Genomic DNA, 15,113 nt, shown 5'->3' with positions numbered 1-15,113 from the left:
CTCAAAAAACCTTATAAAATCAATGAGTTCACTATCAGCCACAAAGAAGACTGAAACTACAATTTATAAGTTAAAAATGCACCTCAAAATATGAAGTTTAATTACATTCTTTTACCACACTATGTTTAGTTAGTCAATATTGAAGTACTACAAAAACAACATCTACTGTTTGCCTTCCAGTACTGTTACTGCCTAACTCATCCTCTGCAGATGTGTAGAAGATTTGACTGAAGTATTCATGACATCACCAATCTTTGATAGTTCCTGCAAAAGTTCTTCACAGCCATGACACTGTGGCATCAAACATTACTGTATGCCTCAAGCTTTACTGAAAAGTGAGAAATTTCTAAACAAGAATAATTTCATGCATCAGTACTCATTCACAGTAAATTCACTTTCTAATCATTTATACAGTAGTATTGTTTAAAGCATCATTTCAAAAACAGCCAGAAGTCATTATTCATATTGCAATACTGCAGCCATCTGCAAGTCCCGGGGGGCTTAAATGAGAAACGTTTACTTACAGATTTGAGCTGTATCCCCTGTCTTATCTGGTCTAACAACGCGTCTCTTCCTGAGCAAGACACCGGTCGACTGTTCTGTTCTACTTTCTTTAACTGGGCTCCTTCTCTGATTTGATCTAAGAGCGCCGCTTTGTTTCCTGCAGGAACTGGAAGCTGGTGATCGACCTCTGAAGGAAGGCCTGGCGGTGGAGGAGGACCAGGAGGCGGCGGAGGAGGAGGTGGTGGTGGGGGAGCAGACGACCCGCTGACCGGTGGTGGCGGTGGCGGAGGAGGACCGGGTGGCGCAGAGGATGAATGCACCGGCGGTGGAGGAGGATACATCCTGTTGGGGGGAGGCGGGGGCACGGTGGCACCTATTCTAGATGGAGGCGGGGGCGGAGGTGCCGTTATCGGGGCTCTTGAGGGAGGTGGAGGTGGCGCCCCTCGGCCTCTAGCAGGGGGAGGAGGAGGGCCCGAGCTGTGGGGAGGTGGTGGTGGCGGCGGAGGGGGTCCTCCTCTGCACGGCGGCGGTGGTGGTGGAGCTGAAACAGAAGATGATTTAACAATTGCGTTACTTAGTATTCTCAAGTCCTCCAGAGACTGGCAAAAGAAGGAAAAAAGGGTTTGACTTGGTTTTTGCAAGGATCTCTGTGCACATACAAGTTTTACCAACCCTGGATTATGCTGAAGATCACTGAATATAACCTGGCCTTATATGAATCCAAATTAAGTTGAATACAGCTCATCTCTGTCATTTATTTTGTAAACTCTTGTAAAAGCAGTAACACTGCAGGGAGCAAGTGCAGTACAGAAAAAAGTCTGAAGTCACTATACTATCCAGGTCGTTCATTTTCGTTTGGTACTATGCTAGGAATATCCTTCACGGTACAAGTGCACTTGAAAGTCAGGGTTTCAATTCCCCACTAAAGGATGTAGAAAAAAACTCAAAACACTGTGAGATAACGTTGAGGACAGAAGGCAAGGGGAGCGGGTTTTATAAAACACACTTAAAATGAATACAGGATTTCCACTTCACAAACAATTCATTATTTGATTAGAGAATAAGATGCAAAGTTTTTGCTACTGGAAGATGAAGCTTTAAAAAATATGAATGCGCTACAATTAGGAATAGGTGGGACACAAAGATGAACATACTGCATTACTATGTTTAACAGCATGCCTTCATATCCTTAAGCACCACGTGGCAGCCTCTACAAAGACAAACAGCGAGGCAGTACTGTTGATACAGCATTTTAAGTTCAAGGTGACAGGTCAGGGCAAAACTTCAATTTAATGAAGCAGTTTCCTCTTGCAGGCAACAGGATAGAGAAGCTATTGCAAAGCTCTCCATTGACTTCTTCACTGTAACAAAGGTACCTTTACAACTACTGAGAGTTATCTTATTTTCTGCCACCATCTACAGGTTGGCAAATAAGCCTATTTTTAAGAGCAAAGTAACTAAATGATCTAATACTCATTTAGTAACACTATCCTAACAATGTGAGTTTCTCTTGCTTTGTAGCAATGAAGTAATGTAACATGATGGCTCTTTAGAGACATTTTTTTTACATTTTAAACTACCAAACTATCATCTGAGAACGATCTTTTTTGTAGTTCTCTAACTGTATGAGAATTCTGGGCATATGGACAAACTGACCTTGAAAAAACTGGCAACCAGTGGCAAATATACTTTTGCTCAATCTTTATTTGCCAATAGCAGATGCAGTGAGCCATAGGCTTGAAAAATATGAGTGAATGATATGAAATCCTCCCACTCCCTCCCAAAAGTTCAAAACCTCTGTAAATAAACTCTTCGTCCCTTTATTCAAAATTAGTTTCAACAACATCTTTGTGGAAGGGACTTTTTAGAAAGTAATACAGGGCTACTTCAACACAGAGCATCACTTCTATATCATGCGCTCTTCAAATGTGCTTGCTTTGCTAATGGCATTTTAAATAACAGCTTTATTTCCTCTTCCATCAAGTCATTAGCACGTGTGCTAATGTAAGTTGTGGTTGCTGCCTATTACCACTGCGTCATAAGACAGCACCTGGATTATTAAGAAGGTCTCATTTGATTTTATATGCCTGATAGCATAAAAGGGTATTATCCCTAGATGATGCTTCTTTACTTCTTCTGTCCTGTTACATGCTCAGAGAACAGAACAGCCTGCCTGCATTGCAGTACAGAGAGCAAAGGCCCAAAAAGGGAATTTTGAAGTAGTGCGAGGCACTGGTGGCCTTAATGCTCATCCCTCCTTCCCTGCTCATCCCACAGACTTATCCACTCTAAATTCACACATTATGTCCCAAATTCCACAAACTTCTCTAAGCTTCCCATCCCATAAAAAAAGACACAGCAAGGAGAAAAATCTCCTCTCGAACTGTATGTATTATACAAGAGAAATACTGCCAACGTTCTTGATTTAAAAACAAAATAAACAAAAGACACTGCCTTCCCCTTTTTTTGTTATCCTGACTGTAGCTTCCTTTCTGGCCATCGGAGGGCAGTATTTTCAAACACAACTTACTCTGCAAGCACTACAGAGAGTTTCTCTGCAACTCACAAACGATGCGCAACACAGCCATGCTTCAGCCTGTGGTGCCTGCAGATTTCGAATTCACAGCTCAAGTTTTCCTGTGGCAAAAGATCTCGCTTACATCACATCTAAAGCAATATGCCACCTCCCAGTCGTGGAAACACAGTTCCACAGGAAGTTTTGCTTTGTTTTCTGAAGGCTTGCCTGGACTCAACTGAAGTGAAGAGGGAGGAGTAGCAAGGAGGGAGCACCATGACCTCATCCTCTCTCCCTTCCCCCCAAACAGATGAGAGAAGCAAAACAGAACAACTTAGTTTTTATAAATGCTACATGGCTGTTAACATGGAAGTCTGTAAAATCTTCTGCTGACAGTACTGCCCCCATAAACCCAAACCAAACAATCAATATCAGAACTAGAGAAAGTTCTATCTCAGCAGAACAAAGTGTCAGCAACTCTCTGCACAGCATCCTGGCGGTGTGAGTAGTTAAGCACAGAAATTCTTGCAGTGAAATAGGAAAATGTGTTTTAGTTGAGAAAAAAACACTTCAAACGTCAGTCCAGTCTACATATTACGTGATCAGATAAAACCACCGGAGTATTTTTATCTACCTCTATCAAAAAGCAGAGAGGCAGATTATTATCATGCATGTTAAAGGTGAGTCAGCATTTCTTTCAGTTGTATACATGCAAGTGGACATAACCTGAATAGGCACAACAAAAATGGCATTTTAGAAGTATTTCAAACTAGTTACAAGACTCCAAGCCAAGTCCTCTCAATCAAATCTCAAGATGAGCAGTTTGGGATCAAGAACTTTGTACATATTTTAATAGAATTAATTTAATAGAGTTAAGATTGTATAAAGAAACTGAAGATTTGTTGCTGAAAAAGACTGTAATTGAAATTTTGCTTGCAATTTATGTAGAACATTGTGATCATAATTTATAGCACTGCAGTCAAAAAGATGCGGATTAACGTTTCTCATCCAGGAAAGAAATCACACAGCAGCATGAATATTTCAAAGCATATACTCAGATTCCAGCTCAAGTACATACCACTCCAACGTGGGGGCCCTAGAAATAAATGTAACAAAGTCACTGTACCCTGAACTTTTAACTATTCTGCTATCATTTCAATGGCATTATTATTCCATTTTCTGTTTTTCCTGAGAAGTGTTGTAGGCAAGTATTTATAACTTCTATACTGACAGCCTAATATTCAGATTAACTTGCTATACTGTAGTAGATAATGCATCAGCTGAGACCACATATGAAGACTAGGAAAGAAAAAGCTTATTTCAGAATTTCCTTGTGTCAGAAAGATCCTCCTGCTCAAAAGCTTACATGTTTTACCTTAAATAACAGGTCTCTGTCTTTTGCGGTGCTGGCAGGGCAGACATGCTTGGCACCACACACCTCTCATGTACTTCTACTATAACTGACAACAAGAATATTGCTTCTGAAGTTTAAATTCATGAAGATCAAAATTACAAACAAACGTGCAACTTTTGCAGTCTGAAACCCTTGTATGAAATACGCATGCAGTCACTGTTGCAAGCCATTATTGAGGTGACACAGGTACCACTCCTACCCTTAAGGAGAAAGTACTCTCGTGGGTCACACATGGACATTTTTACATGGAGTATGGCTTAAAGAAACATGAAACCCAATACATCTGAGGCAATACAAAGTTCAAAGAAAAAAAATAATCAAGTTCCTCATCAACAGCTTCTATTTAAGTCCCTAGGGTAAAAAACACCATACAAAGTTTTGTATGGAAATAAAAGAAAGCCTACCTTGTCTGCGCAGTTCATTTTTAACTGCCTCCACACCTCCTGTTTTTTCAATGAAATCATATATGGCCTTGGAAGTTTCTTTGTCTTTCAGTTGAGCCTCTGAAATTCCACATAGATCAAACAAGTTTTTCAGTTCTGGGTCCAAGTTGTTCACCTGCAAGTCAGATACATTTAGGAGCTTGACAGAGAAGTTTCTAAAATATCCTTGTAGTGAGGAAAAAAACCTGTAATGTTATTGTGTTCTCTGCATCTCTTGTAGTTTCCATGGAAATAAATAGGAGGCATTTTTGGAGTGCCTTATTACAGAAGTGTAATTATTTTGATGTGCAGTTAAATTATTTGATGCCTATCTCCACAATTTGCATTACAAAGCCCTTACAGCCTTCCATCACTCAGTAGCTTGAACAACACATTAAGATTACTTACATCAAAACCTGTGTTTGGATCCCAACCAACATGTCCAATGTGTCTGAAAAAAAAAAAAAAGCAGAAAAGTCCACTTAATCAGAGTAAAAAGGACCTTGTTATCTAAGATAAACAGGACACTCAATTAACTACATTATTACTAGTTTCTATCTTCAGCCTCTTAAGACACTAAGTATTTTTAAGTCTTTAGCACCATAGTTGAGAAGAGAATAAAGCTTCCTTTATTTTATTTTATTCTCCACTTTTATCAAGTGGAAAACTAGATTCCTCTGTTAATTTTGCTGTGGCAAAATATTAGTGGTCTGGAGCATTTCCCTTTTGAGGAAAGGCTGAGAGATCTGGGCCTGCTCAGTCTGGAGAAGACAAAAAGAGATGTCATCACTGCTTATAAATACCTAAAGAGTGGGTATCAAGCTATACTAACATTAAGCATAAGCATAATTTCATTGTTTTGCTTGTTTCTCAAAACACTGCATGTCCACATCTGACTAGCAGAAGCAATTCAATCATTTTATCTGCTGACTGCAACTTCATCCTGCCAAGGGCAGTAGTGAATGTTGGTCTTCACCAGTATCACAGCTTGAGTTGCAAACAACTTATTCTAATGGTTTATTCCCTGAACACCACCAAGAGTTAATTCATACATGTCTGCAAAAAAGCAGCAATTACAAGTATTTAACATAGCATGATGGCACTTTGGTGCACGCTATCCAAAACTGAGCTAGACTTAACATGGAACAAGAGACTTCCAAGCTTCTTTTTCAAAGGTTTACCACATAAAATTTGAAATTACACTTAATGTTATCCTGTAGACAAATACTGGCATAAAATACAATTTATCTTTTGTTTGAACTTCATTAAATATTTTATCATCTTATTCTCAGCTTTTCTATGACTGCTTTAATATTTCACGAATGCACATGAAATGCTCCACCATTGTCAGAACCCAACAAACATAAACAAAAGCATCAAATCCTGTTCGTCTTTACTCCTGCACAAGCCTTCCACGAATTCTCATCAGAGCTAAGTGAAACTAATACAGATCATTAACTACAATCCGTCTGCATATGCTGAAGTCTGCATCAGTACAGCCACAACAGTGACCAGCTACCGATCTCTGTTCACATTTCCTTATGTCTCACTCTTTCTCATTCTTCATTTTTCAGTAGTAAGTGACATTAACAGATGCAGGACTTCAACACTCATGTCAGGAAGAAAGATGGTCGAGGTCTGAATTGTTTAAGCACAATCTGAACAGGGATGCATTTTAGCTTCTCTCCTTTTGCTTCTGTCCACTATGTAACAGGAGTCTCTCAATACACTATAAAAACATTACTGTAACTGTTAATACTGGCATTACTTATATGGAATTTTATCCTGGAAAAGCATGTCAGTGGAAGCAGTGCAAGATAATGGCTTGAAAAAACAAGATGTTCATTTGGCATATAAACCTCACACTGGTTTTCCGACACTTCATCAAGGCTGTCACTCCTGGACTAACTCAAGCTTTTCAAATTGCTGTTGCTTGCTTTAGCACAGCAAAGAAATACACAAAATAAATGCACTTACTTTAAAAGGCAGAAGCTTAAATTTTAATTTAAGAACAACAACAGTTAACTCAGTAAACTGACCAAACCAACTTTCAAAATGAAGCTTAGAACAACAGATAACTATTCTAGAATATATCTAGAAGATATGTATGAAATACTAGAAAAAACAACCTGTTCCTAAAAAAGCATATACACACAGCATGCTTTCATCACAAGACATAGGGTGTGAACCCATATACCCAAGCTTACAAAGTCAGGTATCGTACAGCTAATGCCACTTCTGCAGTTATGGAAAGTAAGGACCTATGTGTGTATTTTGTTTGACACAGAACAGCTAAGAGTGCACAGCTGTAGGAATAATGAGTTTAAGAGTCAACTGTTGAAGTTGAAAGAAATAGGAATCTACTCTGAGCTGACCACTTAAGCAAGCCATCTTAAACAGCTTAATCAAGTTACTTTAAGACAGTAAGTTACTTTTTATTGCAGATGAACTCCATGTGTTTAAGTTAACTTGCTTTTAAATCCCACAGAATGCCAGTTAGCATTCACTGAAGTTCAGGTTACAGGTAACAGTCACACATGTAAGTCCTGCATATTCGCATGCATAAGTGACAAAACCTCCAAAATAAGTCCTTACTGGAAGTTAGATGGTGTTCCAATATCTGCCTTCGTCAATCTTCTCTTTTTAGTTTTTCCTTTCTTCTTTTCTTTGGTATATGAAATATTGTTGACTTGTGGAGTGTAAAATCTGTTAGTTGTAATTTCTGGGTTTTTGATATCAACAGTTGCCATTGGTAGATTTGGACCTGTGAAGACAAAGAGCAGGACTTTTACTACTGTTTCAATAAAGCCATATTTAACTTCTAATTAAGAACACATTTTTGTGCATACGTGTGTGGCTAGATGCTCGTACTGCACCCACAGCTGTATGTGTTACATGCATCTGACTGGGTTCTGGATGTAGAATCATGACCAACAATGCCATTTGCTGAAGAAAAAAAGGGTGTTCATAGAGCAGAGCAATGGCAGAAAATTTCTTAAGCTAGAATTTAATTCCTGCAAAATTGGCAAATAAATTAATTCTAAATTAAAGGGTTTTTACACATGCATAGAATGCTTGAAATGAGGGATTAAGTTACAGCCATGCACTGTGCCAACATAACTACCATCGTCCCAGACAAGATTTGAAAAAGCATATGCCACAAACAGCAATACTCAGTGTGCAATTCCCCTGGAAACACAGTACATGTTTTTATCTTTGCTTATTAAGCATCAGGTGGGAACATTGTCATCTTCAAAGGTATGACAGGAATGACAGAGCTATACAGGATTTCTTATTCTTTGATGGGTTTGTGAAATAATCGAAGTCTCAGATGAGAAACAAAGCTCATGATAGCAAAAGCAACATCAGAAACAAAGTAAACAAACTCTCAGCCAACTTTAACATTCTAGTATTGTGTTACTTTTGGAATAACAGCATATAAACACCCCTATGGCACTTTCCACAGTTTTTTTTACAGAAGGTAACTTTTCTTACATAAGTGAGAATTAAACACTATGGGGCAATCTATTCCTTTTTCATGTGTGTGTATGTGCATATATGTGTATATTCAAAGAAACCTACTAAAAGAATAAATAATCTCATTCTTCCACAGATGAAACCAAGCAAGTCTATCTAAGAGCAGTTTGGCCAGGGCCAGTTTGAAAAGCATACTCTGTGAGTCAGTACTGGTTAGCCAATCAACGAGAACACGATTCACACATCCAGCTTTACTGGGCACGTGATAGAAGAACACCCCACAGAGTTAAGAGAATCAGAACCTTAGTTTGATATTATTTTTTTGTAAGCGTGTTTTATATGGATTATTCAGTTATCCTAGGCATTCCAGAAAGACCAACAAGCTGCTTTCACAGCCTGAAAAGAGAAGCAGACAATATGACAGATAAATTATCTGACATTTGCAGCGTAACACTTCAAGGGGAAGCATCTAGTAATAGCCAGACTATGAAACACAAACAGAAATAAGATACTGGGTTAGACAAAACTCATTTTAAAGCATATGACAACTCCTACATTCCTCTGGCAGTCTTAGAGGACAAGTTTGTGAAATTGCATGTGAAATGCAGAACAAAATTTCTCTAATCTTTTCTGCTATGCAGAAATGCTTTGAGAGAGGCTCTGATGTAGGCAGCTGTCCTCTGACAGAATGCAAAACTACTAACTGACCACTCATATCTATGCACCACTTTGTTGTAAAAATTACACTTAAAGTTTGCACTAACTTGACTGACTGTTAAATATTATCAAGCCAGAACTTCACGTTAGGTTAAGTAAACCTGCAGGATAAACTGCAAAATTAGGGTTTAAATTTCATTTAAATTCAAAAAGAAAAAGAATACTACAGGAGTTCATATTCACTTTATTTACCAATATCAAACTTTCTCCCTAAGACATTTGTAGTTTTTCAAAGGCTATACTGACATTCAAGAAGAAATACATACCCTTGCACTGAACACTGCTTGCCATTGTTTTATATCCTTTTCAACTCAGTCCTTGTTTAGCCCTTGAAAATGTACCTTTATCCATGTAAAACTCAAAACTAAATGGAACTGGTTCTGAATGGAACTGGTTCTAACAAGTTTAAAGCAGCATCCATTTGCAAAATGAAATTTTATTCAGCTGAGCTCAAATTAAGGATGGATACCGAATTCTTTGATATTAACATTCACACCAGAGATCACAGTAAATTCCTCTAGATTAAAGTTATTCTTACCATCAGGCTTAGACCTTAGATTCCCACGAGGGATAAAAGAACTCTGGAAAGAAATGTCTTCTTCTAGAACTGCCATATTTATATCCAACAAAATTTTTCCCATCAAAACACATGCACTTTCCCCGTCAGGTGTAGACAGCTCAATAAGTGAAGATGAGAGAGGCATATAAAGCTCATCATTAGGAAGTACTTGACAGTACAGTGGCCTCAGGCATCCAATCACATCAGCATCTGTGACATCTTCAGAGGGGGCTCCAGAAAATGTGGTACAGAACATTTTGAAATAGAATGTCTAAGGAAATTCTTCTGATTTCAGAACCTCTCTGGACATCTGTCTCAGACTACAGACAGCTCTACAATAAATGCAAACTACTTAACAGCTGAAACAAAATTTTTCCCCACGGTTCTTAAAGATCCTCTCAAAACCTGATCTCTGACAAATACTTATTTCATCCAGAACTTCACTGCGAGGTTGGTTCAACCACAGTAAGTCCTCTTTATTTGCAAGAAGAGACCTAGTTATAACAAATGAGTAGAACACAAATCCCAGGAAATTACAGGCTAATACATTTTACATAACTCTTAATGCCAATTTGATTTTAATCCTGCAATTCTAAAAAAAAAAAAAAAAAAAAGTCTTAAATCTGTACCATTGAAAACGTCATACAAAAAATAAGAGTGTTTTTCTGGGCAACTCCCCATTTATTTCAACATATACAGAACGTCCAGGCAGAAAAGCACCATGAGAATAAAATTCCCCACAGCACTTCAAAGCATGGATTATAGGAGCACATAAATGTGACTGTTCTTTTTTTGTTCAGTTTTAACTGATATATTCATACTGATATATAGAACAAAAGCAGACTCCTCAATTTTTTTTTCCCCAATAGTATTTCACTGCATAAGGAGAATAAAAGAAAAAACATCTGCCCTTATGATGGGCTTTTTTTCCCACCCCTCCAGTTATACGTGGATAGTACACATCTCTGTAACCTGGTCCAAATGCTGAAATGAGCTGCCTGTAGGCCAGAACCAACTGAGGCTATGACCTGTGCCCTCAGCATGTCTCACCTGATGCTACAGAGGCCATGAACACCAAGTAAAGTGCCAGCACAGAAGCCTGGCATTAGAGCACTTCACAGCATCAGAAAAGGAAGGTAGGCAGATCATAAAAGAGCAGAGGATGTCCCAGCAAGAACATTCTACTAAAACACAGAGAGCTTTGAATAGTGACTACAAACCTGAAACACCAAGCAAACTTGTGAATATTCTGTGTCTTTCAAAAAATATTCAGGATAAACTGGGAAGATCAATGAATGCAAGTTGAGTACTGAATTTTTTATTCAAAAACACTTTGTTGGCAAAGGTCTGACTGGATGAATTATTGAGAATGTTTTAGGCATGGAATTTTTACAAGTTTAGTTTCCTTTATTCCAATCACCACCAGAAAATAAACTACTTGCATTACTGATGGTGAGCTCTTTGAGTGGAGACTCCAAGGCTAAATTTGCTGTGGTAGGTGGCACTGTATCATCACCATCACTGTTTTTCTTCCTTTATGCTGCTATCAGGAAAGAACTTTTTAGGTGAGAGAAAACAGATGTTGCTCAAGACAGTGAACAATTAAAACATTCCTATAGCTCAGAGTAGCTATTAGATAGTCACAGGTTGGTATTAGTACAATTGTTTCAGAACTAAGAAGCCAGTCTTGGTTGAATAAGGGACACGCACAAAAAAAGTCTGGACTAAACTGATTACTGACCAAAGTTCCTCAGAATGTAATATGTATGAAAAAGGCATGTTCATTCTTTGAGAAGTATTCTGCATGAGGGATATACAGGACACCTGTAGTTCCCATAAGGATTAGTTCAGGATTATCTATTTTGGTGACTGACTGAGGTGTTTAGATGTCTCAGTTAGAACAAATCCAAGACTGGAATCACAGAAAATCCCAAGTTGGAAGAGACACATAAGGATCACTGATTCACCTCCTGGCTCCACACAGGACCACCCAAAAATCAGATCTCCTCAGGCAGTACAGGGTTCTGGGTCCCTACATGGTTAGTTGGTGATATCCCTGCTCAAACAGCAACCTATCAGGCATTAGTTGAAATACTATGGGAGAAGTCTCTTTTTAGTTTCAGGCTGGAAGCATAATTAGATCAAAGACTCCAATATTAATTGATGAGCATCTCTCTCTTGTTCTTAAGAAAAGATGGTAAAATTTTGGGATCACACCAATACATTCTTTTTACTTCTGTAAATTTCATCAGGATGTCCTGAAAAATCTGTTTCTTCATGTCAGTGAAATGCAAGGCAAATACATTCAAATATTCTAATCATAATCATTCTCATGGAAAAAAGATCAACATTTACAAGCATACGACATATTACCAGAAGGCTGTGTTATAAGGTCAGTCAGAATCAGCAGTTAAAATTTTATAGATATTTTATGAAAACTGTCATGACCATGCCTACCTTTAGAAAAAAACAGCCTACCTTTTAATTTCAGCTAAGTTTTGTATAGTTACCCTTCACAGATATGCTTTGAAGGCTAAGCAGCAAATGAAAGGTACAAAGCCTTCTTCACAACTTCAGCTGAAGGGCCTCTGTCCTATTCACAGAAAATCATAACCCTCTCCAAAAACATTCTTTACAAACGCCAGCTAAAAAGCCACAAATCTTCCAACTACAACTAAGCAAACACCAAAGAACAGAAACAAAACAAATATAGTAACCTCCAGAATATGAGTTTACTGCTTCTGCTACCACATGACTATCCTGAACAAGTCCAAAACAAAGCTACATACAAGCCATAATTGACAGTAGCAGGAAAAATTAAAATGCAGTGGTTCGTGCAAAAAACTTACCATTGGGTGGATCTCGTCTTTTTTCTGTTGAAAAAGAAAAAGAGTTATTATTCATAGATATCACAACAGAAATACATTCTAGACTTTGCTTTCCCTTGACACTTTCAGTGATCCTGAACCTATAAACATACAGGATTTAACCTATAAACATCTTTAAAGCCTACCTGTTGAACAGTTGGAAAAACACGTTAAGCATTAGAGACCTGTAAAAACCCATTTTAGATCATGTGTGTTGATGTGAAGTGGGAAATAGCCACTGAGTTTGTTTCATATACTTTGACTCCAAACTAAGGTGAAGTATTCAAAAAGAAGCTGTTTTGGTACAACCCAGCAAAGTTAAGATTTTTTTTTCTTTAAAGTGTTATGCTTTACGATTTTCACTTTATTTGCTTTATGTGGAAATACAATGAACATTTTGATACAGTAAAGTTCTTCCACAAAAGCATCTGTACTTCACAATTATTTTTGTTAGCGTGAAGACACTAGGATACAGAGGCACAAAACACTTCCCCTGTTACTGAAAAGTAACAACATGGAACACAACTCAGATATCCTTACACTGATATTTTATTCACAAAGCCACACCGTTTCAAAGACCATGAAGAATTTGGCTTGACAATTTAAGGTGTATTTGTAGGCACTTCATACCTCAGTGCTCTCAGCCTGTAACAGTAAATTCTTCTTTGAAGGAGCCTTCCCTCACTTAGTATTCATTTCTATCCACTTCAAACAGGATTTACCAATCCTGCAATCTTTCTTCAAAGCAGTCTAGAGCAAAAACTAGTACACAGCTGAACAAAACCAGTACACAGCTGCACATACACTATTTGTGTACCTACACAGACATTCAGAAGACTTTTGACAGTTTATCACCTCATCTCCTCAAAAACCACGGCTCTATATGGAAAACACTACATTCCTTTCAGGTCTTGAATCTAGTAGGGCCTCCCCTAAGAGCTTAAAATGAATTTGTAACAGATTCCACTTCACAAGTTCCAGAAAAACTGCTAACCCATAGTGTTTTCCAGACACATTCTCTTCTTTGAATATTCAGGCTAAGAAAACTCTTTTGTTGGAATTTGAAAAAGCCTGCTTAACTTCTGCAGCCTAATCACAGTCCTATCCAAGAAGTATCAACAGCAGAAAAGGAAAGCACAGGATTGATGGCAGGTCATTTAGCAAAGAATGGGAAACTGGCAAAAGCAGTAGGCATTGGTAGGAAACGTTGAGTGGCTTTGCGCCAAATCATGGTAACTATTATAGTTTTCATGAGGAGAAAGAGCTCAAGAGATAAAACGGTGGAGAACAAAACAACACATTTTAAACACTTCCTGCAATTTTTGCTGGGTACAGATAAGAATAATTGTGGCCAAAAGACACTGGATTTGTTTTTCTGCTGTTTCCACTGCAGACTAGAAATAACAGCTCCTCTTCCGAAATGCTGGTAACCTGACAAGAAGTCTGACTGAAGATGGAGATATCTACTGATCAACTTCACCAGCTGCCCATGTCTAAGAAAATGTTCTCATCTGCATGTAAAAAGTAAGCAAACAAGTAAAAACTTGTTTGCATTCAGTATTCAGCTCAAAGTGCACTAGCAGGGGCATCGGGAGCTAAAAGCTTGTTGGAGAAGCAGATGCTTTCAGAAGGCTGGAAGAAGCTCCAAGCCATGAGCTACAAGCTTGTAAAAGACAAAAATTGAAACCTGCTTTTGAAAGGCATTTAGCAATCAGGCAAAGTTCTCTCAGTACGTGGAGAGGATACTTGTGTGTTTACATATGTTAGCATTTAGAGGGCAAGATGGTAAACATAAAATTAATGGTATGAACATTAAGGTATACCAGAAGTATGAATGTACTGTGCTCGCAGAGTGGAGAAACATTGCTCACCCTGCTATTCGGGGTCTGCTGAAGTAGTAAATGGAAAGACTCATTTAAGTAAGTATACTAGAGAAATTAACTAATTATTCTAATTTCTTCCTAATCTAAGGCTAAGAACTTGATTTTATTTTAATCAGAATTCAACTAGATGAAAATCAGCCTGACATTAAAAAGATGAGGATCTTGCATAAAGAATTCTTTGTCTGCCCTTTCTCCCTCATTCTACCCCTCTATAGAATATTTAGTATTTGTAAAGTCTTACACATTCTACTTGAACCCATATTTTCACCTCTAGAGCTCCAGATACACTGACTCAGGAGTTCCTGTATACCGGAACACATTTCATTCCAAGAGAGGAAGAGCAGAATACTGCTGCCTTTTCTTACAGCTGTTTGATGACCTTTGGTACAGTTGTGTCAGCATACAGACACAGCTCTCCTGAGGCAGAATTGCTGTTCTTGTTACCTTCCAATAACATGAGCTTTCCATAAGACTCCTAGAAATTCTCCTAGCAGCCTGTTAAGCCATTCAGGGCTTGCAAAGTGATGCCACAGAGTACTTATTTCACTAGAAAGCATGTCAGGTGTCACTACTATGAAATGACACATTTTGGAAGGAATGGGAGTAAAAATCCCATTAAACAGGAAAAAAAAAAAAAAGTTAGAAAGCCAAATTACTACCTCAGCTTTAGAAGTTACAATGTGTTAGATACATGCACACAATTTATATCTAATAAAAATAATTTATATGAAAATGTGCACAGCCTAAATGATGTA

At 38.1% G+C, this 15,113-nt stretch overlaps 1 protein-coding gene across 2 annotated transcripts in view; it reads right to left on the bottom strand.

Moving 5' to 3' along the window:
- Positions 1–15,113, bottom strand: part of WASL (WASP like actin nucleation promoting factor) — a 48,429-nt gene that overhangs the window by 2,914 nt on the left and 30,402 nt on the right. Inside the window, exons 5-10 of one of the 2 annotated variants that reach the window (XM_048939915.1) lie at positions 12,458–12,481; positions 7,451–7,619; positions 5,264–5,306; positions 4,838–4,991; positions 4,098–4,115; positions 525–1,045 (exon numbers count right to left, since the gene is read on the bottom strand). In XM_048939915.1, the coding sequence (XP_048795872.1) occupies positions 525–1,045; positions 4,098–4,115; positions 4,838–4,991; positions 5,264–5,306; positions 7,451–7,619; positions 12,458–12,481 (929 nt within the window). The remainder of the gene's footprint in view (positions 1–524; positions 1,046–4,097; positions 4,116–4,837; positions 4,992–5,263; positions 5,307–7,450; positions 7,620–12,457; positions 12,482–15,113) is intronic. The other variant, XM_048939996.1, reaches the window with a different exon arrangement.

Source organism: Lagopus muta, chromosome 1 (assembly GCF_023343835.1).
Source record: "Lagopus muta isolate bLagMut1 chromosome 1, bLagMut1 primary, whole genome shotgun sequence".
In the NCBI taxonomy this organism is placed as follows: domain Eukaryota; kingdom Metazoa; phylum Chordata; class Aves; order Galliformes; family Phasianidae; genus Lagopus; species Lagopus muta.
This window is presented reverse-complemented; position numbering and strand designations above follow the sequence as displayed.